This window comes from Peromyscus leucopus, chromosome 2 (assembly GCF_004664715.2).
Source record: "Peromyscus leucopus breed LL Stock chromosome 2, UCI_PerLeu_2.1, whole genome shotgun sequence".
Lineage (NCBI taxonomy): Eukaryota > Metazoa > Chordata > Mammalia > Rodentia > Cricetidae > Peromyscus > Peromyscus leucopus.
Genome location: NC_051064.1, coordinates 61,717,708 through 61,742,403, shown reverse-complemented (window position 1 = coordinate 61,742,403; position 24,696 = coordinate 61,717,708). Strand labels below are relative to the sequence as shown.

General features: G+C 45.1%; 1 protein-coding gene across 3 annotated transcripts in view; it reads left to right on the top strand.

The window, feature by feature from the left end:
- The window catches only part of Kiaa1958 (KIAA1958 ortholog), a 147,720-nt gene extending 125,068 nt beyond the window's left edge, over positions 1-22,652 (top strand). For 2 of the 3 annotated variants that reach the window (XM_028856439.2, XM_037202619.1), the window contains 2 exons: positions 5,877-6,049; positions 20,715-22,652. In XM_028856439.2, coding sequence (XP_028712272.1) covers positions 5,877-6,049; positions 20,715-21,521 — 980 coding nt within the window. In that variant the 3' untranslated portion in view covers positions 21,522-22,652. Of the gene's footprint in view, positions 1-5,876; positions 6,050-9,034; positions 9,118-20,714 lie in introns of all 3 variants that reach the window. The other variant, XM_028856442.2, reaches the window with a different exon arrangement.
- The last annotated feature ends 2,044 nt before the right edge of the window (positions 22,653-24,696 follow it).

Here is a 24,696-nt window from a genome sequence, read left to right as displayed (position 1 = left end):
GAGCTGAGATGGTTTTGTTGTGTCTTGACTTTTGAGACAAGGCCTCATGTACCAGGCTGGCCTTGAACTCACTATATAGGTTACAGCTTGGTTCATTTGGGATTGTTTATTGTTCTTGTTTATGGTATGAGGTAGGAATTCAGTTTCCTTGGTTTTTTTTTTTTCTTTTCTCTCTCTTTTTTTTTTAATTGGGATGTTTTTTAAGCACTTAAATCTTTTCTTTTTTACCTTTAAAAATTTCTTAGATTTTTATTTTTTGTGTATGAGCATTTTGCTTGTCTGTGTATCATGTGCATGTTTGATTCCCAGGGAGGTCAGAAGAGTGTGTCAAATGTCATGAGACTAGAGTTCCAGATGGTTTGAGCCACCATGTGAGTACTAGGAATTGAACACGGGGTCCTCTCCAAGAATTTTTCTGTCTGCTTAATAGCTGAGTTAGTCTGTAGGTTTCTTTATTTTGTTCTGTTTTTATGAAAAAGTTATACTGTCTTATAAAGAATGGTAGGTGGGCTGGAGAGCTGCCTCAGTGGCTAAGAACACTTTCTGTTCCTGCAGAGGGCCTGAATTTGGTTCCTGGAACCCACATCAGTTGCCTCATAACCTCTTGTTACTCCAGTTCTGGGGGATCTGATGCTTCCCTCTGGTGTCTGTTGACACTGTACACACACACACACACACACACACACACACACACACACACACACACCAGAATAAAAATAAATCTGGATGTGTTGGTGCACACCTTAGATACAACACTTGGGAGGCAGAGGCAGGTGGATGTCTGCGTTTCAAGCCAGCCAGAGCTTCCCAATGAGAGTCTGTCTTAACAAAAAAATAATAAAAATGAAAAATGGATAAGTCATTACTTGTTCCCTAAAGTTGGAAGAATTTGCTAGTAAAATTCATCTGAATCTGAAGATTTCTTTCAGGGTATTTTACTATAGGTCCAATTTCTGTAAACTATAGAAAACTGTTTTAACTTGATAATTTTTTAGTATGTTTAGGTAAGTAGTGACTTGGTGGCATTTGTGTTTTTTATTCAATTTTCAGGTCTACTGGCCTCAAGTTGTTTATGGTATTTTCTTTTTTTCTCTCTCTTTGTACTGGCTGGTTTTGTGTGTCAACTTGACACAAGCTAGAGTCACCAGAGAGGAGGGAGCCTCAGTTGAGGAATCACCTTCATGAGATCCTGCTGTAAGATGTTTTCTCAATTAGTGATCAATGTGGGAGGGCCCAGCCCCTTTTAGGTTGTGCCATCCCTGGGCTGGTGGTCCTGGGTTCTGTAAGAAAGTACACTGAGCAAGCCATATGGAGCAAGCCAGTAAGCAGCTCCCTCCATGGCCTCTGTATCAGCTCCTGCCTCCAGGATCCTGTCCTGTTTGAGTTCATGTCCTGACTTCCTTCAGTGATGCACAGCAGTGTGGAAGTGGAAGCCAAAAAAACCCTTTCCTCCCCAGTTTACTCTTTAGTCATGGTGTTTCATCGCAGCAATAGAAACCCTAAGTAGACAACGCTTTGTGAGCTCTAGGGATCATTTTCATTTCTGATGTGATAACCTGTCTCCCCTGACCCCTTTCCCTTGCTAGTATTTAAAATCTTGTCTTTTCAAGTTAATCTTGGCATTTTTTTTTATTGTAAATTTGCTATTTCACTGATTGTGTTTTTGTTCCTTCTTCCAGCTTATCGTAGTATATTCCATGTTTCTTTTTACAGTTTCTTGGTATAATTGATAGTGTTGCTTTTCAGATCTGTCCAGCTGATGCTCTCACTTTCTCTGGCACAGAGAAACTGTGTCCTAGATCTGGGGCATGCTGCACTCTCATCACCATGCTGTTTGAAATACCTTCTCATCCCATGAATTCTGTCTGTCCTCAGGAAGAGATAGTCCTTATCACATGTACACAGGTGGTGCTTCTGTGCCTGTGTATAATATTGGATGTGCTCCCATTTCTTCTTTCACAGTGATGGCTCATCTTTGTGTCTGATACCCTATCTTCTCAGTTACCCACTGATACATTTGTGTAGCTGGAGTTTTCTCCAGTCCCACCCGGGCCTGCAGCTGCTCAGACCCAAGTAAACACAAGGAGACTTATATTTACTTATAGACTATATGGCCATGGCAGGCTTCTTGCTATCTAGTTCTTATTATCCTAAATTAACCCATTTCTATTCATCTATAAGTTGCCACGTGGCTTGTGGCTTACTGGTACTTTACATCTTGCTTCTCGTGGTGGCGGCTGGCAGCCTCTCCTGATTCAGCCTTCTACTTCCCAGAATTCTCCTCTCTGATTATCCCACCTGTACTATACTTCCTGCCTGGCTACTGGCCAATCAGCGTTTTATTTATCATCAGTCAGTCAGAGCAACACATTCACAGCATACAAAAAGACATCCCCAGCACATTTGTGGTGTTTTGAATGTTTTGTTTTTTCTGTTTGGTGAATGTACTATCCTTGGGGGATTAGTAGGAATGTGGGATCATTGTTGAGCATCTGTAGCTTGACAAGCATCAGTTATATTTGTGTGCTCATCCTTTAAAACTTAAGCCTAGGTTAGTAGTCGCTGGTAGGAATTCAGTATTGTTGAGGGTTCCCACTTGATACATTTGGACAGAACTCACTTCTGCAGGTAGTCTTGAACACCGGGCTATACCAGTGGAGTTCAACAGCAGTAGCAAGGCCCAAGCTCTCATAAATAGGTTTCCCCTCACAGGGCTGGAGAGATGGCTCAGTGTTTTCAGACCACATGCTGTTCTTTCAGAGAACCCAGGTTCCATTCCCCAGCATCCAGCTTGTGGCTGTTGTCCTTACTGAAGGTTAATCCAAGGAAATTTGGGGAACAAGGATATTTTTAATATGCATAAGGGGCTATCCAAATTGTTCTTACTGAGATTGTGTCCCCACAATAGTTGATACCACTGCTGTTGTGGCCAGGACATGCCATCACACTCGTGTCTAGAGCCTGGATCTGCCAGTTGCTAGCTCATGGCTTCAGCAGTACACTTCCTGCACAGTGAAGGTTCCTTGATAAATATCTGATGAGTGTGTGAAGCTGTTGAGATGTTTGATGCTATTTCCTTGTCTGTAAAACGGGTAAAAACATGTACTTGGTTACTGATTACACACAGGTTTTTAAAATTGGCACATAGTAGGCTTCCATTGATGTTAGGTGTGGATACCAGGCTTTTTCTTCCGGGCTACCAACCAGCTCCCAAATCATGACACAGAGACTTCTTATTAGTTATGAATGCTTAGCCTAGCTTGGGCTTGCTTCTGGCTAGCTCTTTTAACTTAAATTAGCCTTTAAATTATCTACCTTTTGCTTCAGGGCTCTTTACTTTCTTCCTTCTGTGTATCTTACTTCCACGGCTTCTCATGTCTACTGACTGTGCCTGCCTGGCTTCTGGCCATGGGTGTCTCCCTCATTCCTCCTCCTCCTCTCATTCTTCCTTCTCCTAGTTATTCTCTCTCCCACCAGCCCCACATATCCCTCTCCTGCCTAGCTACTGGCTGCTCAGCTTTTTATTAGACAGATCAGATGCCTTAGGCAGACAAGGTGAAACAGTAACACCTCTTTTCATAATTAAGCAAATTCAGCAAAAACAAATATAACACACCTTTGCACAGTTAAAGTAAGAGCCCACACCAGGTATGCTAATAATTTTTACACAAATCTTATTAGTATCAAGAAAGTCCCACAAATACTGAGGTTAGGTAGGTTTGTGGAAGAGGTGAGGGGACTAAGGTGCTTCAGACAGCATGTGCTCAGTGTCGCTCATCCCTCCCAATACCTGTGCTTGGTAAAGCAGTTTGTGCCTTCCCCAATGTGGGCAGGATCAAGCTAACAAATGTGACGTCACAGAAGCACGGAAACCAACACCATAGAACACACATCCGAGGAATGAGAAGGCAGATGTGAAACATCTGAAATGGAGGCGCTAATATGCAGAAAGCTGCTCTACAAGTACGGTTGAAATCGATAAGAGTGTATTGAGGGGCTAGAGAGATGGTTCCGTGGTCAGGAGCATGGGCTGCTCTTTAGAGGACTTAGGTTCGATTCCCAGCACCCATATGGCAGCTCACAACCATCTGTAACTCCTGTCCCAGGGAATCCAATGCCCTCTTCTGACCTCCATGGGCACCAGGCACACGCGTGGTACAAAAACATACTTGCAGACAAGACACCTGTACACATAAAAATAAATAATTTTTTTTTTTTTTTGGTTTTTCGAGACAGGGTTTCTCTGCGTAGCTTTGTGCCTTTCCTGGGACTCACTTGGTAGCCCAAGCTGGCTTCGAACTCACAGAGATCCCCCTACCTGTGCCTCCCGAGTGCTAGGATTAAAGGCATGCGCTACCACCGCCCGGCCAAAAAAATAAATAATTTTTTAAGTATGTTGATTAACTCAAGGGCATTTCTCAGCTCTGTTGTGGATGGGAGGGGGTGGTTCTCCTGGGTGCTGGAGGATTCTGAGTCCCCAGGATGCTTGGAGTAAGGTACAGAGGAGATCCTCAGTGGGCATCATGAAAACCAAGATAGGTTAGGTGACGTGAAACCAATCACAGACTGCACTAACTTATCATTTTTCGGTCTCTCTGCCAACCTAGCCAGTTTCTGTTTGAATACGTTCCTCAGAGGGACACTTGATTTATCAGACTCCAGAGTGTAAGGAAAGACCAGCTAATGGTTATGGATTTGGTTTTCTTTTTGGCAATTTAAACTGTTTTCCCTTTCTTCTGAAGGTGAGCCTGCCCTCAGATTCCTCTTTTTCCCTAATGTTGCTTTCATTTGATCTTCCATTCTGATTTGAAACTAGTTTATGGTTTGTATAATCAAGGCTTAAATCAATCAACTCTCCCTCATGCCCATGTGTGTGGGTGTGGGGGCATGAGTGTGTATGCATTACTTCCAGGAAGGGATTAGGAGGTGTATAGCTCCATATAATTTAAGGTTGCTCCTGTTGGCACACAAGTAATTTGACGCTGTATTAACAGAGATGACGAGTCTTTGTGTACTGAAGATGAGTAACCTCCCCTTTCCTCTGCCACCCTCCCCTTACTGTACTGTCCTCCCTTCCCCGTGACCGTCTTCCCTTCCCCGTAACCGTCCTCCCTTCCCCGTAACCGTCCTCCCTTCCCCATAACCGTCCTCCCTTCCCCGTAACCATCCTCCCTTCCCCGTAACCGTCCTCCCTTCCCTGTAACTGTCCTCCCTTCCCCATAACCATCCTCCCCTTACTGTACCATCCTCCCTTCCCCATAACCATCCTCCCTTCCCCGTAACCGTCCTCCCTTCCCTGTAACCGTCCTCCCTTCCCCATAACCATCCTCCCTTCCCCGTAACCGTCCTCCCTTCCCTGTAACCGTCCTCCCTTCCCCGTAACCGTTCTCCCTTTCCCGTAGCCGTCCTCCCTTTTCTGTAATCTCCTCCCTCTCCTCTTTTTTTAGTCTTCCCTAACTACTTCCTTGCTTCTCACTTTTTTGCTATTAGTAGAAATGCTGTATTTTCTAGTGAAACTTTACAATTTTCTAGTATTCCATCCTATTATTGAAATGTTTTCCAGTGTGTCAGCCAGTGTACATGGCAAAATGATCAGGATTAGATACAAGGCATGGATTCTCATACATGTAAACAGTTTTTTTAGACAGGGTCTCACTGTGTAGCTCTGGCTTTCTTGGAACTCATCATGTAGACCAGGCTGGCCTCAAGCACATAGAGAGTGCTGGGATTAGAGGTGTGCCCACCACATCTGGCTAGAAATTCCATTTCTTAGGTGTCCTTTTTAAGTTCTTTTTTATTTACTATCACCCCAGGATGAAGCTCACTAAGAAGGGGATGGCAAATTTTTGTAATGTTTCTGTTGTTTTTGTTTCTAGCTTATTCTACTAAGCTCAACAAATTTCCTGTATTTAATATTAATGATGACTTGAATGATCTGTGTACCAGTGCAGTGAGCCCAAACACCACCAAAGCCACGAGGTACGCCCTAAACGTGTGGCGCTACTGGTGCATGACCAACGGGCTCAAAGACCACACGGACATCACCAAGGTAAGGGGCGCGTGAGTTTGCTAATCCTTCTGGCTGGCTTCACCGAGCTTCCAGGTGCCAGGCACCCTGCGAAGGGCTGTGGGGGGCACTCACCAAAGAGCATGAAATACAAAGGAAACTATCTACACACCCAAGTAGAATTTAGAAAGTGTCTAATGAATGTACACTTGTTGACATATAAAGAAGAATAAATTAAGCCATGTTTTCAGGAAGAGGCCGGAGTTGGTAGAATTAAAGACAGGAGACCAGTAGAGCAAGTGACATGAGAAAGAGCAAAATGGCAGAGCCATTCGCTAGACAGAAAAACCAGACATCGATGATGCTTAAGTGACAAGCTCGGGGTTTTGTAAACACTGGGAATCACTGATGTGTCTTGGATTTCCACGCTGCAGGATCTGATTGTAAAAGCTGTGAGTATCTAGGGTCAGAAAAAAAAAAAGAAAAAGAAAAGAATACATTAGTTTTTTGAGCAGAAAGGAACATTAAAAGTGGTATTTTAGAGAAACTAATTAGAAGTTATGAACAAAATAGTTATTTAGCATCCTTGGTTCCCAGTCTCCGCCTTATGAAATGTGCTCTTTTTTTTTTTTTTTTTTTTTTTTTGTTTTGTTTTTCGAGACAGGGTTTCTCTGTGTAGCTTTGTGCCTTTCCTGGAACTCACTTTGTAGACCAGGCTGGCCTCGAACTCACAGAGATCCGCCTGCCTCTGCCTCCCGAGTGCTGGGATTAAAGGTGTACACCACCACCACCCGGCTTGAAATGTGCTCTTAAGAGCTTTTCCAACTTCAAGTATTTGAGATTTGTGAATAGTAGGGGACATGGGCACAGTGATTCTAAGCCAAGATCCAGACAGATATATCCATTAAGCAGTTGGGTTTGTGAGGTTTAAAATGGTGGAAATGATGAGCTAGAGGAATAGGTTTAAAGGTCTCACAGGTAGCGGCCATTAGTTGAAGCCTGAGGCATGTAAGATTTCAGAGTTTAGGTGATGCAGTTAGGGAATCAATAAAAGCTGAAATAGAAACCCTGGCTTTCTCTTTCTGGCAGCATGGTGCGTTAAGTAGTGTGAGAGGCTTTTCTGTTACACATGAAGATAGAGAAGCATCCTGGGGGTGAGGGCAAAAGAAAGAATGTGAAATGTCCAAAGAGCATGTTTCCTTCTGAGGGCAAAACTGGTAATATCGAGGAGACAAGAGGAAGGTAGATGTCTGAAGGACCTTGGCTAGAGGAGGAACCTTTAGGTTCCTGAAAAAGTTCCATGTCAGGGGGCTGGTGAGATGCTCAGTGGTTAAACGTGGGTACAGCACTCGCAAAGGACCAGAGTTCAATTCCCAGCACGCATATTCGGTAACTCACTTGTAACTTGTAACTCCAGCTCTAGGGGTCCAGTGCTCTCTACTGGATTCTGCAGACACCTGTACTCACGTAACTATATCCACACACAGACACATTTGAAAATAAAATAAATGTTTAAAAAAATCCTTTTAAAAAAAGAGGAAGAAGCTATACAAATATATCATAATCACATTCTTAACCAGCAATAAAATGAGCAGCTAGAACAAAAGGATGATGATTCACAGAGAATCAAAGGTAAAGGTTGACAGAAGGTTTGCTATTGGAAACCAGGAAGATGAAAAGATATGGGGACAAATGTCTCCTTTAAATTATTGAAAGAAAAGTAATTTCAGTATCCACAGTGAAGATGTCTTTCTAAAAATAAGATGAGATAATGACTTTTGAAAATTCAGAGATGAGGGAACTCAGCAGCAGCAGCTCCACACTGTGAGAAACACTAAAGGAAGTTTAATGTCCTCTCTCAGCCAACAGGGAGACAATAGCATCTGGAAATGGGGTCCATCACCAAGGGAGGAGAGAACAGTGAAGAAGCTGCTGTGTAAATCTCTATGGAACAGCATTGGCTTCTTAAACAAAAACAGTAACAAGATAAAATGGAACAATAAGTAGCAAACTGATCTGGAAGAGAGGAAAATGGGCAAAACATGTCCTCATTGGCAAGTCTGCAGGCCACAGACAAGGGGATAATGTAGCTGGAAGTTTCTCCGGGGCCTGGGGTTGGGACAAATCTCTCTCACCTGCTAGTCCAGCAGCTGCTCAGACCCAAATAAACACACACAGGTTTATATTATTTTTAAACTATGGCCATGGCAGGCTTCTTGCTAGCTAGTTCTTACATCTTAAATTAACCCATTTCTATAAATCTACACTTTGCCACGTGGCTTGTGGCTTGCAGTAAGTACTTTTATGTCTTGCTTCTCATGGTGGTGGCTCGCAGTGTCTCCCCGTACCTTCTTCCTGTCAATCTTTGAATTTCCTGCCTGCCTCTAAGCTGCCTTGCCATAGGCCAAAATGCTTTATTTATCAACCAATCAGAGCAACACATATTCACAGCGTACAGAAAGACATTCCCCCATCAGGGTAACATTTGTAACTAGCTGAAAGGAAACCTGTCCACCTAAAATTTTATACTGCCCCTCTCCCTGCTCTTCCCCTTTCCTTCCTCCCCGTCCTCCTCTCCCTCCCCACTCTCTCCCTCTTCTTCCTCATTTCCCCCTCCCCACTCTCTCCTTTTTCTCTTTCCACTCTTCCCCCTCTTCCCCCCCACCCTCTCTCTTCCTCCCCACCCTCTCTCTTCCTCTCCACCCTCTCTTCCTCCCCCCTCTTCCTCCCCACCCTCTCTCTTCCTCTCCCCCTCTTCCTCCCCACCCTCTCTCTCCTCTCCCCCTCTTCCTCCCCACCCTCTCTCTCCCTCTCCCCCTCTTCCTCCCCACCCTCTCTCTTCCTCTCCCCCTCTTCCTCTCCACCCTCTCTTCCTCTCCCCCTCTTCCTCTCCACCCTCTCTTCCTCTCCCCCTCTTCCTCCCCACCCTCTCTTCCTCTCCACTCTCCCCCATCTTCCTCCCTACCCCTCTCCCTCTCCACTCTCTCCCTCCCTTCCTCCCCACACTCCTCTCTCTTTCTCTGAAAGAAAACAGCTGTATTTTGCAACTGCAAAGGCATCAGCAGACATGGCAGTAAAGGAAGACCCATCAGCCAATGGAGAAGTTCACAGTGAGTCTTGATTCAGGATATTGAAATTGTAGTGTGACCCTGTGCATAACAGAATTAAATTGCGTTAGTTACAGATCGCTAACGAAAATGACCCTGATTCTGGGAAGTTATTAACTGACCTATAGATCAAGAAGAAACCACAAAGGAAATTATAAAATATCATGAACCAAGTGAAAATTAAGTCACGGCTTAGAGTTCGTAGGATGTGACGTCTGCTAGGGAAGCAGGCAGGCTGACTGCAGAGCTTTGCCTCTCCTCCATTCCTCCAGATCCAACCCCCAGTCTCACCCTCAGCTCAGCAGCACAGCTGTGCAGCCTCCCTTCCTCTGCCCTCCCCCCCCCCTTCCATCGGATCACACAGCTCTTCCCCTCCTAACCTCGTACCCCAGTCATGGCTTTCTCCCAGCCCCCAACTTGAGCAGGCACTCCTGGGGAACCCACAGGCCACCCCAACCAGGGAAGCAAGTAGGCTGTCTGCAGATCTTCCCCCTCCCTCCATTCCTCCAAGGCCAGCCTCCCAGTCTCTTCTGTAGCAGACCCCAGTGAAACACCCTGCTTCCCTCCCTCCTGTGGACCGCCTCAGTCCCTCTCTGGCCCATCCTCATTCCTAAGTGTCAGCTCCCAATACCCAGGAACAGATTTTACCTGGCATCCCCAGTGACCACACCTGTCAGGATCCCAGAAGAATTTCCTACCAGGCAACATCCAGCCACCACACTCTGCTAAGAACAGAGAGGAAACAGAAACCCAGGAGCAAAACACCTGGGCAACATAGACAAGACCAGATATCAGCACCAAGAATTACAATCATCCCAGTCCAGATGCCTAGATGCCAGAATAAAAACACAGTAACAGTCATGACAACAGGGCTCCACCAGAGCCCAACCACCCTACCACAGCAGGCCTGAGTGTTGTAACACAGCTGAAGCACGAGACAGAGACCCAAGACAGCCCTGATGGACATGACAGAGGCCCTGAACGAGGAAATGAATACCTCCCTTAAATTCAGGAAAACACAAACAGTGGAAGGAAATGAATAAAACAGTTCAAGACCTAAACGTGGAAATAGAATCAATAAAGGAAATCCAGGCTGAGGGAAATCTGGAAATGAAAAAGTTAGGGACTAGAGCAGGAACCTCAGAAGCAAGCCTCACCAGCAGAATATAAGAGATGGAAGAGAGACCCTCAGGCACTGAAGACACAATAGAAATTGTGGATACCTTGGGCAAAGGAAATGTTAAATCTAAAATGGGAATGGATCTACCTCAAGATCCGGCCATACCACTCTGGGGCATATTCCCAAGGAATGCTCAATCATACCACAAAGATACATGTTCAACTATGTTCATAGCAGCACTGTTTGTAATAGCCAGAACCTGGAAACAACCTAGATGCCCGTCAACTGAAGAATGGATTAAAAAAATGTGGCACATATACACAATGGAGTACTACTTAGCAGAGAAAAACAATGACAGCATGAAATTTGCAGGCGAATGGATGGAACTAGAAAATATCATCCTGAGTGAGGTAACCCAGACTCAGAAGAACAAACATGGTATGTACTCACTCATAAGTGGATTCTAGATATAAAGCAAAGAACAATCAGACTGCAACCCACAGAACCAGAGAGGCTACATAGCAGGGGGGACCCTAGAATGACTGTGGCTTATAATAAGTTTTGGTTTTGCTCAATCACTGGGCAAGCCTCAATGAAACATTTCACTATTAGGATAAGAATTTATACTGTATCAAGCTGATAATAGAAAAATAAATAAAAAAAAAGAAAATGTTAAATCTAAAAAACTGGCACAAACATCCAGGAAATCTGGGACACTATGAAAAGACCAAATCTAAGAATACCAGGAATAGAAAAAGGAAAAGAAACACAGGTCAAAGGCACAGAAAATATTTTCAACAAAATCATAGAAGAAAATTTCCCTTACCCAAAGAAGGAGATGCCTATCAAGGTACAAGACACATACAGAACATCAAATAGATTAGACCCAAAAGAAAGTCCATGGCACATAATAATCAAAATGCTCAAGGTATACAACAAGGAAAGAATATTAAGGCTGCAAGGGGAAACATGAAATAAAATATAAAGACAGACCTGTTAGAATTACACCTGGCTTCTCAGTAGAGATTCTAAAAGACAGAGGGGCCTGGACAGATGGTCTACAGACTCTCAGAAACCACAGAAGCCAGCCCAGACTACTATACCCAACAAAATTTCCAATCACAATAGATGGAGAAAATAAGACAGACTATGTTAAAACCAAACGTTAATATCTATCACAGGTCCAACCCTACAGAAGATGCTGGAAGGAAAAGTCCAACCTAAAGAGATTAGAGAGAATAAATAATCCCAGATCAGCAAATCAAAAGAGGGGACACACACACACACACACACACACACACACACACACACACACACACACACACCACCCACCACAACAACAACAACAACAACAACAACAAAAAGGAATCAGCAGTCATTGGTCTTTGATATTGCTCAACATCAATTCCCTAATAAAAAGACACAGACTAACAGAACTGATAAGAAACCAGGATCCATCTGTTGCACCCAAGAAAAACACCTTAACATGAAGGATAAACATCGCCTCAGGGTAAAAGGATGGAAAAAGAATATTCCAAGCAAATGGACCTAAGAAGCCAAATACTACTGTTCAGAAAGTAAAAAACAAAACAAGCAACGCAATCACATCACAAAAAGTAGCAGATAAAAGTGACTCCGTAGTGGCAATTCTGCAATATACTCATAATTTGCATATCATAGATATGCCTTGCTCAGTCATCTGTAGAAAAGCTTCCTTCTGCAGCAGATAGGAAAAAAAATACAGAGACCCACAGCCAGACATTATGTAGAGAGTGAGAGACCTTGGAACACTCAGCCTTAAATGGGATGTCTCCATCAAATCCCTTCCCTCGGGGCCCAGGGAACCCCTTGGAAGAGGAGGCAGAAAGAATGTAACAGCCAGAGGAGATGGAGGACTCCAAGAATATAAGGTCCTCTAAGTTAGCATGAACAAAGCTCATACGAACTCACAGAGACTGAGGCGCCTGCACAGGACCTGAATAGGTCTATAGCAGGTCCTCTATGTATGTCCTATGACTCCAAGTTTAGTGTTTTTATGGATTCCTGAGTGTGTAAATGAGTGGACCTCTGATTCTTGTGCCATCTCCTGGGCTCTTTTCCTTTGTTTGTCTTGCCCAACTCCAATGTGCTATTTTTTGTTTTATCTTACTTTATTTTATTCTATGATTATCCCTTAGAACCCCTTTTGATTTCTAATGAGAGACAGAAAGGGAGTAGATGTGGATGGGAGAGGAGGCGAAGAGGGGGTTGAGGGAAGAGAAACCATATAAGGATATATTATGTGAGAAAAAAACGTATTTTAACAAAAAGCCAAAAAAATCAATTCAAGACATGAAAATAGTTTAATTGCATCTCTCAAGTACATGGCTTATGTTGAGGGTGAGCCTGTGCCTTAGACTATCAAGAGCTGAGTGTGGTCTCTTGTGTCTCATGGTGTTTTCTGAGTCCGTCACCCTACAGGTTCATTGAGAAAGAATGTGAATCATTAAGTTTTACAGCCAACTCTGAACTTTGAGGGTTATTTCTCTGGTTTACAATGAAAAAGAATCCAAGTCTTGAGAAGACTTAATTCTTTTAATTACTCACCAAATTTCTTTAAAAAAAAAAAAATTTTTATTATTTGAGGATTTCATGTGTAAGACCATTGGCGTCTTTTCTCTCCCAGAGCTATACAGAACCTTTGGCACCATGTAAGCTAGCCAACGGGGAAGGGTTTCCCAGTCAGTTTTAGACTTATTTCTGTGTATCTGGCAACTAAAGTACGTGGTGTCTTCAGCTGTAAGGTCCTGTCACATCGTAACAGGTGACTAAGAATGATGGCAATAGCCATGTTACTTCCGAGACGTCTGGGACTCTGCTGACCAGTAACTCACAGTGCTCATTCTTGGCACTTAAATTTTCATTTAATAATGCATTACTTCTGGTCCTGCTCCCAAGGTTTCTTGTAATAAGTTAAGTGATAAACCAGGTGGTGGTGCACACCTTTGATCCCAGCACTCAGGAGGCAGAGGCATGCGGATCGCTGAGTTTGAGGACAGTCTGCATAATAGAGTGAGTTCCAGAACAGTCCGGAGAAACCCTGTCTCAACCATCACCCCAGATTTAAATAATAAAAGGTATATACATTAAAAATAAAATACGGAGGAGTAAAATAATGCAGCAAAAGCAGTATTTGTAGAGAAAATAGAGGTTAACTCTAGAAGCTTTGTTAGGAAATGAAAGTGACTGTAACAGCCATCGATCAGTCAGTCAGTGTAATGTTGAAGGAAGTTAGCAGGCAGGACCTGGTGGCACAGATGCACTTTGAGCACTTGGGAGACAGAGGCAGAAGGACCACGGCAAGCTCAGGGTCAGCCTCAGCCATCGTCAGTTCCAGGCTAGCCAAGCCTGCTTCAGAGAGCGCTGTCCCAGAAAACAAAACAAACCAATGTAAAAGAACGTTTTGAGACTCAGACAACAAAATAATAAATTGTAAGCAAGATGAGAAGACTTCTTTGAATATGTAGGATAGCAAGGTGATGGCAGCAGGCCAAAGGGGTCACGCCGGGGTGGTGGTCCATGCCGGCACTGAGGAGGCAGAGGCGGGATGGCGGAGAGTTCAAGGGCAGCCTGGAGTCTGTAGAGGGACACTGTCTCCATTTTTTTTTTAAGGAAGAAAAGACAAGAGATTCAGGTCAGAGAATATAAAAGAATCTAAAATACTAAAAGCAGTAATAAAAGTGAGTATTTCTACCTACCTTACAACAACGAGAAACAATTCTGTGAACAACTGTGTCCCGCAGAAGCAGCCATAGATACGGTGAACAAATTCCTGGACGGTTCAAAACAAACACGAGAGACACCACCTCAGCAGCTTCCCTGGTCCTTGATCGGTTCCGGCCGGTGGCCTTGCGTGCGGGTCGTCTCCTGGTGCTGCACTCCTTCCCCGTGTGCACACCCCTCACCAGTGCCCCTCTTTCCCGTGTGCACACCCCTCACCAGTGCCCCTCTTTCCCGTGTGCACACCCCTCACCAGTGCCCCTCTTTCCCATGTGCACACCCCTCACCAGTGCCCCTCTTCCCTGTGCACACCCCTCACCAGTGCCCCTCTTTCCCGTGTGCACACCCCTCACCAGTGCCCCTCTTTCCCGTGTGCACACCCCTCACCAGTGCCCCTCTTTCCCGTGTGCACACCCCTCACCAGTGCCCCTCTTTCCCGTGTGCACACCCCTCACCAGTGCCCCTCTTTCCCGTGTGCACACCCTCCCTCCCCTGTGTGCCCCCCTCACCTTTCCCGTGTGCACACCCCTCACCAGTGCCCCTCTTTCCCGTGTGCACACCCCTCACCTGTGTTTCCCGTGTGCACACCCCTCACCAGTGTCCCCGGGTGGAGTCAGCTTTCCTGGCACTTGACTCAGAGCTCCCATGTGACATGTACAGACCACTGTAAACTCCAGGGCTCTGCTGTGAGGTGCTGTCCTGTGCAGGAGCCCAGCTGAACTACAGATACAGCAGGCAGTGTCCCACTGTCCGAATGACGCATCCACATCGTCACCCCAGGAGAAACACTAGAGCAGAGACCCACCTGGGCTGCACTTGTTCAGGACTCGGTCTCCAGCACCAACACGATTCCGCCTGATTAGATAGTGGCAGCCTGTGTGCTGGTGGATGTGTCAGGTCAGTGACTTAGCCTGAGATCAGGAGCACCCACAGACACAGACACAGAACAGACACAGAACAGCCTGTGTGCTGGTGGATGTGTCAGGTCAGTGACTTAGCCTGAGATCAGGAGCACCCCACAGACACAGAGAACAGCCTGTGTGCTGGTGGATGTGTCAGGTCAGTGACTTAGCCTGAGATCAGGAGCACCCCACAGACACAGATAGAGAACAAACAGCCTGTGTGCTGGTGGATGTGTCAGGTCAGTGACTTAGCCTGAGATCAGGAGCACCCACAGACACAGAGAAAACAGCCTGTGTGCTGGTGGATGTGTCAGGTCAGTGACTTAACCTGAGATCAGTAGTGTTGGGATTAGAGGCATTTGCCACCGCATCCAGTAATTTATTTAAGTTTTTTAAATTATGGCAAAATATCCATATTATAAAATTGAGCTTTTGAGCTGTTTGTAATGTAAAAATTTGCTCCTTTTTTGAAATTTCCCACATAAGTACTATATTTCTGTCATTTCCACCGCAACCCCTCACATTCCCAACTTCGTCTCAAGTTCATGACTCTTCTTTATTATTGGTGTGTGTGTGTGTGTGTGTGTGTGTCTGTATTTGTCTGTATTTGGAAACTGTCGTCTCACAGAATGAACTTCAATTCTGTACCTTTTTTACCATATACGTCTATCTGTATATATACTGTACCACACACATATAGCCTGCTGAGTCTTTTTAGTATTGCTTCTGTGCATGTGTTTAGGCCTGGCCACTCGGGACTGGGTAACCTGTCTTGAGGGCTTGTCCCTGGAGAAGACTGACTTTCCCTATCTCAGCAGCCATTATTTGCCTATAGCTCTTCATCTAGTGGTGGATTTCATCAAGTGGTAGGATTCCCCCTCCACATTGGCATGTCAGCTGGTGTCACCATGCAGGTCTTGTTTAGGTGATCGTAGAGTAGAGGTGTCATGGGTGCAGGTTCCTGTCATGTGTGGACCCTGCCTCACCACAGGCATCCTGGCCCTCTAGCTCTAGGAATCTTTCTTCCCCTCTTCCATGATGTCCCCTGAGCCCAAGGGGCAGAAACTGTATTATAGATGTGTCAGTTGGGGTTGGGGACTCCATAGTCAGTTCTGGAATTTTGACTATTTGTAGATTTCTGTGATCTTCATCTGCTGCAAAGAGAAGCTTTGCTGGTGGGAGCTGCACTTCACTGTGGCTCTAGGAGAAGTATTTCGAGTGTCGTTAGGAACCATCCTGGTTTAGGAAAGTGGCGGTGCTAGGCTCTCCTCTCGGGTCCTGACTTCACCAGCCGTGGGGAGTTGGCTAGGTTTATTTCTCTCCTATTTAGCTGGCAGTAACTCCAATTAGATAGCTGTTGATCACTCACCAGATATGAATGCTACTGTTGTACCCTTGGAGATAGTTTACCATGGTGGTCAGTTTTTAAGTGTACAGCTTAGCATTTATTGTATTCACACTGTTCTGCAAACCGTCACCATTATTCATTCCCAGAATTCTTTCAGCTTCCAAATAGAAACTCCTTATTCACCAACTAGAATAGTTCCCCATTTCCTCTTTGCCCCTGGCTCTGGTAACTACTGCCCTGCCATCTGCCTTGTGGATTTCTTACTCTGTGTTCTGCACGTTAGTAGGATTATCTTTGTCCTTTAGCTCTGGCTCACTTGCCCTTTTGTGTCTGTAGAAGTGGAAAAAGTGAGCTTTCTTTAGCATGGTATTTCAAGATTCACTTTTTTTTGCTGAAGAAAATTCATATATATATATATACATATATATATATATATATACACATATGCCTCATATTGTTTATACACTTACCTACTGATGTGTGTGTGTGTGTGTGTGTGTGTGTGTGTGTGTGTGTGTGTGTGTGTGAGAGTGTACATATAGTATGGACAAATGCTATCAGTCTTGTTGGGTATATAACTTAGATTTGGGGGGAACTAACAGTCAGTTTCTAAAGCAACTGCATCACTTTACATTTCGATCAAGGTGTACAAGCATTCTGATTTCCTAACACCCCAACTAGCAATTGTTATCCTCTCTCCTTTTCTTTTTTTTTTGGGGGGGGGGTTCGAGACAGGGTTTCTCTGTGTAGCTTTGCGCCTTTCCTGGGACTCACTTTAGCCAGCTGACCTCAACTCGCAAGATCCCCTGCCTCTGCCTCCCGAGTGCTGGGATTAAAGGCGTACACCACCACCGCCCGGCTCTCTCTCTTTTCTTAATTCTAGTCATCCTAGTGAGGGTGGAGTAGAATTCCCTGTGGCTTTAGTTTCCCATGCCAGAGAGGAAGAGATTGGGGCTGGGGAGAGAATATCTAATGGCTTTGGTCTCTCCTAATTCTGAATCCCACTTTAAGATCTAGGCTTGTTCAGGTTTGATTTTTTTTTTTCTACAACCAAAGGAATCCCAACTAATTGTTTTAACTTTGTTTGTTTTTTTTGAGACAGGGTTTCTCTGTGTATCCCTAGCTGTCCTGAAACTCACTCTGTAGACTAGGCTGGTCTTGAACTCAGAGATCTCCCTGCCTCTGCCTCCCTGGTGATGGGATTACAGATGTGTGCCACCATTGCCCAGCTTGTTTTAACTTTTTTTGTCGATAAGTAAGAAAGCTAGTCTTACATTTTGTACAGAGCCATCCTAATCTGTTGACAGACTAACAGATTATCAGAAAATGACATTTTGTCCTTCTGTGTTCCTTCCCTTCTTCATTTCTTTTTTATTTTTCAATTCAGCATGCCATCCTGTCCCTCACTTTATAAGGAAGAATCTAATTGTCATTATGGGTATATTTTTATAGTTCTTACCTATAAAATACTTTTATTTTATTAAGTGGATTTATTTCTTGCAGTGTCTGTCAGTTTCAATTCAGTTCTGAAAAGTTTAAAGTAGATGCCACATCTGTAATATAATTTTTTCAATATTTGTCAGATTTGTATTTTTCTCCCTGTCATGTGAATGTCTTTGCATGTAAATAGTGACTGAGATTGGATCGTCCTTACACTGTAGTGACACCTCTTGGGATGCAGGGGGACTGCCCTGACGTCTTGACTGTGATGTAAGTCGTCAGGCAGTTGGTGTCTTACAAGGTACCATGTTACCTGGAACTTGTGCACACCGGGACCATTGCGCTTGAACACATTCTGTCTCTTTCTTTAGTGTTTGTTATTGTGTTTGTGTATGTGTACGTGAGCACAGGTACATGCTGTGATGTACATGTGATGGCCAGAGGGCAGCTTGTGGAGGTCAGTTCTTGACTCCTGCCCTTTTTTCTGAGGCAGGGTCTACTTGTGGCTCTGTTGGCTAAGTACCCCAGGCTAGGTAGCCTGGGCACTGCTAGCCAGTTCCTGCCCCTCTCTGCCCGCATCTCACTGGAGGAGCCAGCTCTGCAGATGTGTGCTGCCTCGTCCGGGAGTTCTGATTTGAACCAGGTCGTCTGCTGAGCCCTCTCCCCAGCCTGGCATGGCTCTCCTGACATCCTGCTAATCTGAATACATCTTATCCGACATAGTTATATGCAGCATGAAAGCTGCCTATGTTTAGGATTCCATTCATATGTCTTGGCTTTTGATATACTCTGTAGATGTGGGTCAGATAAGAATGGAGAGCCTCTATGGCTTTTTTCCATATTGTTAAGCTGTTTAATCCAGAAGAATTGGTAGGTCCGTGGTCACACACTTGCCCAGCACGTAGCAGGCATTTGATTGGATTCCCAGCACTACAGTAAGACAGAGTCAAACTGCACAAGTATAGTGACTTATATGCCACATACCTGCAGTGTGCATGTGGGCCTGTGCGTTCATGAACCTCTGCGTGTGTGCAAGCGCGCGCGCGCACACACACACACACACACACACACACACACACACACAAATTTAAAAATAAAATCATCCATGTCATAGAGATGCTCACATAATATACATAGGCATGCAGTGTTCGTCCGTGTTCTTTACTCTCCTTTTGTGTGGCCTCCTTATTCCTGGTGTGCTTACGTTCCCTTCTCTGCCCTCCTCGTCCTCCCAGATCTGATGGACTTTATCAGCTTGATAGGTTTTCTCAAAGGTTGATGTTTTCCTTACCTACTCATTTCTCCTTCTTCCTTCACTAATTTTCATTTTTGTTTTTATTGGCTCATTTTACTATTTATGAATTTGATTTACTTTTCTAGCTTTGGGGGTATATATGTTTGTTTACCAAGAATAAAATTTTCTAACAAATCATTCTAGTTTATGTTATTGGAGTATATTTAATTAGATATAGTTATTTATTTATTTTTTATTAAGAGATTTTTCTATTCGTTTTACATATCAACCACAGATTCCCCTGTCCTCCCTCCTCCCACCCTCCCAGCCTTTCCCCCCAAGCCACCTCCCATTCCCACCTTCTCCATGGCAAGGTCTTCCATGGGGAGTCAACAGAGCCTGGTACATTCAGTTGAGGCAGGTCCAAGCCCCTCCTTCCTGCACCAAGGCTGAGCAAAGAGTCTCACCATAGGCACTAGGCTCCAAAAAGCCTGCTCGTGCACTAAGGACAGGTCCCGATTCCACTGTCTGGGGTTCCCCTATACAGTTAAAGCTAAACAACTGTCTCACTTATCCAGAGGGCCTGGTCCAGTTCCATGGAGGCTCCTCAGCTATTGGTTCACAGTTCATGTGTTTCCACTAGTTTGGCTAGTTGTCCCTGTGCTTTTTCCAATCAGATGTAGTTTTATATAATCATAGATTAGTAATTTTTGTTTTTAAATCAAATTCTTCATGGATATCATTTTTTAAAAAGATTTCTTTTTTATTTGTGTGTGTGTGCGCGCGCACGCGCACATATGAGTGCCTGCAAAGGCCAGAAGGGGGCGTCTGATGCCTGGAGCTGGAGTTACGGCTGTGAGTCCCTGAGTGACATCCGTGCAAGAGCCCAAGGACTCTCCACCTTACTCACATTTCTCCCAGCCCCGAATGTGGCTCATTATTAATACATGACTCGTCTTTTATTCTTTCTTTGACTCTTAGGCTGTTAGCAAAATGAGCGATAACTGTAGAGTTTCTACTCAGACATTTGTATTGGAATTTCTGTTTTCTCCAAAGCATGTGTGTACTATAGCCCGACTCAAGGCTGCTTGCTCTTTACATCTTTATCTTGACCTCAAGGATTTCTTATGAGCCACACTTAGAAGACCGATATTGAAAACCTAGTGATTATTAAGTGAAAACCCACAGAGCATTAACTTGCTGTGTAAGTTGGATGTGTTGCTCCTCTTCCTCCGAAGCCCATGCTCAGTAGTAGGGACCATCAGTATGGGAAGGTATGAAGGACATTAATGCTGGAATAATTCCAAGGTTCAGTTATGGGATCCCTTAGAGAGGATGGCTGAACCGTATTAAAGGCGAAGGAAGCAAAGAGAAGAAAGGACCGTCCAGAGAATAGTCAGCATTACAAAGGCCAGTCCTGGAGTAATCTGCATGCATTTGTAGACACACGTTTGTAAGAGGGGGGTGCTCATTGCTGCATACAAGCCCTTGGAAACTCATGGTCCATATCTCCTGTAAGCACTGCTTACGAACTTTGAGACAGTGGCTGCCCATATATGCCCTATTTTGCAGATCGAAACGGTGAGTTGTAAAGAAGTTAGAGGGAGCCAACTATGAAACCTAGACCATCCAGTTTGAAATTCGCTGCTTTTCTCCTGTAGTGTGTGAGAGGGTCAATCCTCCAGAGGTCCAGAAACTGTCCTCCCCTAGTACAGTCCCTAGGGAGGACTCGGGAGGAGAGGGGTCAGCTGTTTGCGTGTCCTCCCGTGTGTAACCTCAGTGTTTGTCTCCTTTGAGATCCCCGCAGTGAAGTTGAATGAGCTGCTTGAGAACTTTTACGTCACTGTCAAGAAGAGTGACGGCTCTGACTTCCTGGCTACCTCGCTGCATGCCATCCGCCGCGGCCTGGACCGCATCCTCAAGAATGCCGGCGTGGGCTTTTCCATCACCAGCAGCACCTTTAGCTCCTCCACCAAGAAACTCAAGGAGAAGCTGTGGGTTCTGAGTAAGGCAGGGATGTCGGGGGCACGTTCTCGCAACATCGTCTACTTCTCCCTTTCCGATGAGGAGGAGATGTGGCAGGCAGGGTGTCTGGGAGATGACAGCCCTATTACTCTCCTGTCCACAGTGGTCAAGTACAACAGCCAGTATCTGAACATGCGGACGCTGCAGGAGCATGCCGACCTGATGTACGGTGACATCGAGTTGCTCAAGGACCCACAAAACCAGCCCTACTTTGCCCGGACAGACAGTGTCAAGCGAGAGAGCCGGAGTGGCTCCACCAGAGTGTGTCACGGGAAAATCTACCACGAGCATTCCAGGGGACACAAACAGTGCCCTTACTGCCTCCTCTACAAGTACATGTACATCCACCGGCCACCTACCCAAATGGAGGCCAAGTCTCCCTTCTACCTGACAGCCAGGAAGGAAGCCACAGACACGGGCAGTGTGTGGTATGAAGAACAGAGGATGGGCCTGCGGTCCCTCCGGGGAATCGTCCCTAATTTAGCCAGAAAGGTCAAGCTGGACAACTGTGAGAACTTCACCTTTGTCTCGTTCACTCAGGTCTCCAGGCGACTTGGCTCCCATAGCTGCTGCCAGTGAAGCCTCCAAGGCCAGGCCACGGTCCTGCTCGCTCACCTCGGAGACTCGCCTCCCGTGGCCGCGGCTAGAGTCATCAGCAGCAGGTTCCGGGCCGACAGAGGCTGACGTCTTCACTCCAGGATCCAGCTGGCCTCCATTGCTGCAGCAGGCCATTCCTCGGACTTGAAATTCACTTTTACATAAAAGTAGATGGCTGAATAATTTGGATGTTTTATCTAAATGTGTGATACCTTGTTAAACCTTAGAATCTAACACAATATATAATTACTATATACAAGAGTGAAGGAATTCATTTTATCTATCTAGTGCCTTTTTTAGCACAGGTTTTCTTGAAAGAAAAAAGAAAGAAAAGAAAAAATGTTTTAAGTAGTCACTTAAAAAAAAATAGCCCAGTAGCCCAGTAGCTTTAGAACGAACGGTATAGCATTATATACACTTTGTTGGGTTTCTTTCACATCGGGACCTAGAGCAAGGGAGGCAGGCATGAGAGAAGAATTGCACTCAACACCCGTTATGTTTTGTTGGTGGATACTCTGCCGGGGCGGCGGGGCTGCTCACGGAGAAAGGAGCACCATTTCCGCTGTGCCGCTGACGGAGATGGCTTGGTGAGTGGGCGATCCGCACTCTGAACGGGTGTTTCTGAGACACCATGTGCAGTGGACTCAGCGGTCTGCACCGCGAGCGTTTCCAGCAGCGAGAGGGGGACTTGCAAAGCCCCCTGTGACTGTGACCCAGATGTGAAAACCTGAAGCGGAAGTGCCTGCGTCTGTCTGAGTTCTCCACACCATGAGAGCGCTTGCTGTTTGAACTTTGTTTTGTTTTGTTTAATCTGTTTTTCACACCATGTTGGCAAGAGTCGCTGGACATGTAAGGCTAGCAGTAATGGCAGTGATTAACTAGGAAAATCAACAAAGTGAGCCACAAAGAAAACAAACTCCCCAAGCATTTGTACGGATCCTGGAGATCTTCTGAGGGCTGGCACTAGTGCCTGGGACACTGATTTAGGCAGCCGGCCAGGTAAGCAGACCAGCTAAGGACATGCTGACCGAGTCAGATAATCACCATAGGTTACTCATGCATTTTCAAATCAGTTCACGTTAATAAAACTCAGCCAGACCATGTGTTATTTAATCAGCTGAATTTTCTGGTAACTATTCTGAATGCAAGTTTTTAAAAGGGAGCCCAAAGAGTGCTAATTAATAGTAGAAGTCTCTAGTCTACTTTCTATTCAAGGGAAGACTGCTTTAGTAATGGTACATAATTTGTACCATTATGTTCTCGTGTATTTTCTGATCCCAAATGAAAATCCCAGTGCAGATTCAGACTGCAGGAGTCCTTACATTCGTCATTTCTTTTGCAAAGCACTACTTTAATATTTGTTTTGAGTTGATGTTTTAAAGTCACTCATTAGTCATGGAAATAGATGACACTTACCAGAGAAGACTCAACCACTGCTGCCTTAAAGACTCACGTTGTTCCCTTCCTAGTGAGTACATGTTATAGTTCTGTTCACTTGGTGACCTTCCCTGGGTAGTGATGAGTTTTATTAGCCCCTCTGTATGTAAATAACACGCAATTAATAATCAGTATTTGACTCAACCCGGTGTATTGGTCTGTAGTGGCTTCCAGTTGTGATTTTAGGGTTTTGGTTTAGAAGAGATAAAGACAAGCCAGGTGTGGTGGCACATGCCTTTGATCCCAGCACTTGGGAGGCAGAGGCAGGTGGATCTCTGTGAGGCCAGCCTGGTCTACAAAGCTGGTGCCAGGACAGCCAGGGCTACACAGAGAAACCCTGTCTCAGAGCGGGGAAGGGGGAGGGAAAGAAGGAGAGAGAGTCACCAAAACGTTAGGGCAGCCGGGCGGTGGTGGCGCACGCCTTTAATCCCAGCACTCGGGGGGCAGAGGCAGGCGGATCTCTGAGTTCAAGACCAGTCTGGGCTACAGAGCGAGATCCAGGACAGGCTCCAAAGCTACACAGAGAAACCCTGTCTCGAAAAAAACAAAAAACAAAAAACAAAACAAAAGGCAAACGTTAGGGCAAACGTCTTCTTCAGTTTGCTGAACACCCAAAGGTTATTTTGTCTGTAGAAAGCAAACAGTCGTCTTGTCAGTTCTGCATGTAAGATGGAGACATGACTTGTATGACAAGTTGCAGAGCCTGCAGCTTAATTATTAACACCTCCATTTTTATTTTTAATAGATTCAAAATGTTGCCATTAGGTATACTGTGATCTTTCCGATTTTAACATTTCTGATAGTAGCAATAACTGACCATGTGTCATCAATATTCCTGTGAACTGGGACTGTTCAGCATTTGAGTAAGCGTTTCTGCCTCAGCTCGCTGTCACTTGTTTGATGCATTGTAAGTTCTCAGAATTCTGAAGTGAACAGGTATACTAAACTCAGGGGTCTGATCTTTGGTTACACCTGATGGGATGAGAATTCTGAGTTAAGCCTCCTTGGGTCATGAGAGTGAGGAAGAACACACTTGCATCCAGGGCTGTCGTAGGTCATGAGCAACTTGATTGTGTATTTGTGCAGCTGTGTCTATGTGAAACACACTTTAAATCGGTATGTGATCAAGCTGGGTGAGCCCACTGGCCTGGCAGAGTAGCTGTCTGCCTGGACGGCCGTGCTCTGGAGAAGGGTCAAGAACTAGTGGCTGAGGTTCACATGAAGGGGCTGGTCTCTCTCCAGTCAGTTACATGCCATCTCCACAGGAGAGTCATCTGCTTTTGGCTTAAGCAAGAGAAAGGAGAATTCCAGAAGGGACAGGGCAAGTTACAAGCACTTTCCCCCACTTGTGTTGGGGTCTCTGTGCGCCAGAGTTGGAATGGTTACCCAGAACTTTCAGTTTCAGCTGGGGCAGTGGCTCAGCAGCAGAATGCTTGCCTAGCATGTGCAAGAGCTTGGGTCCCATTCCCAGCACTAAAGAAATAAATTCTTTCACTAGTTCACCCCCAATGCAAGTTGCCTCTGGACCCTGCTTGAGGGAAGTTGCCATCTGGGTTCTGAGAGGACCCCTGGAACCCTTGGAGGAGGTCATGCCACAACACCTTTTGTATTGCTGTAAAAGAAGCTGAGGTAGGTATGGTGGCTCACACCTCCAATGTCCGCAAGACTGAGGCAAGAGGACCGCCATGAGTTCCGGGCCAACCTAGGCTATCATAGCCAT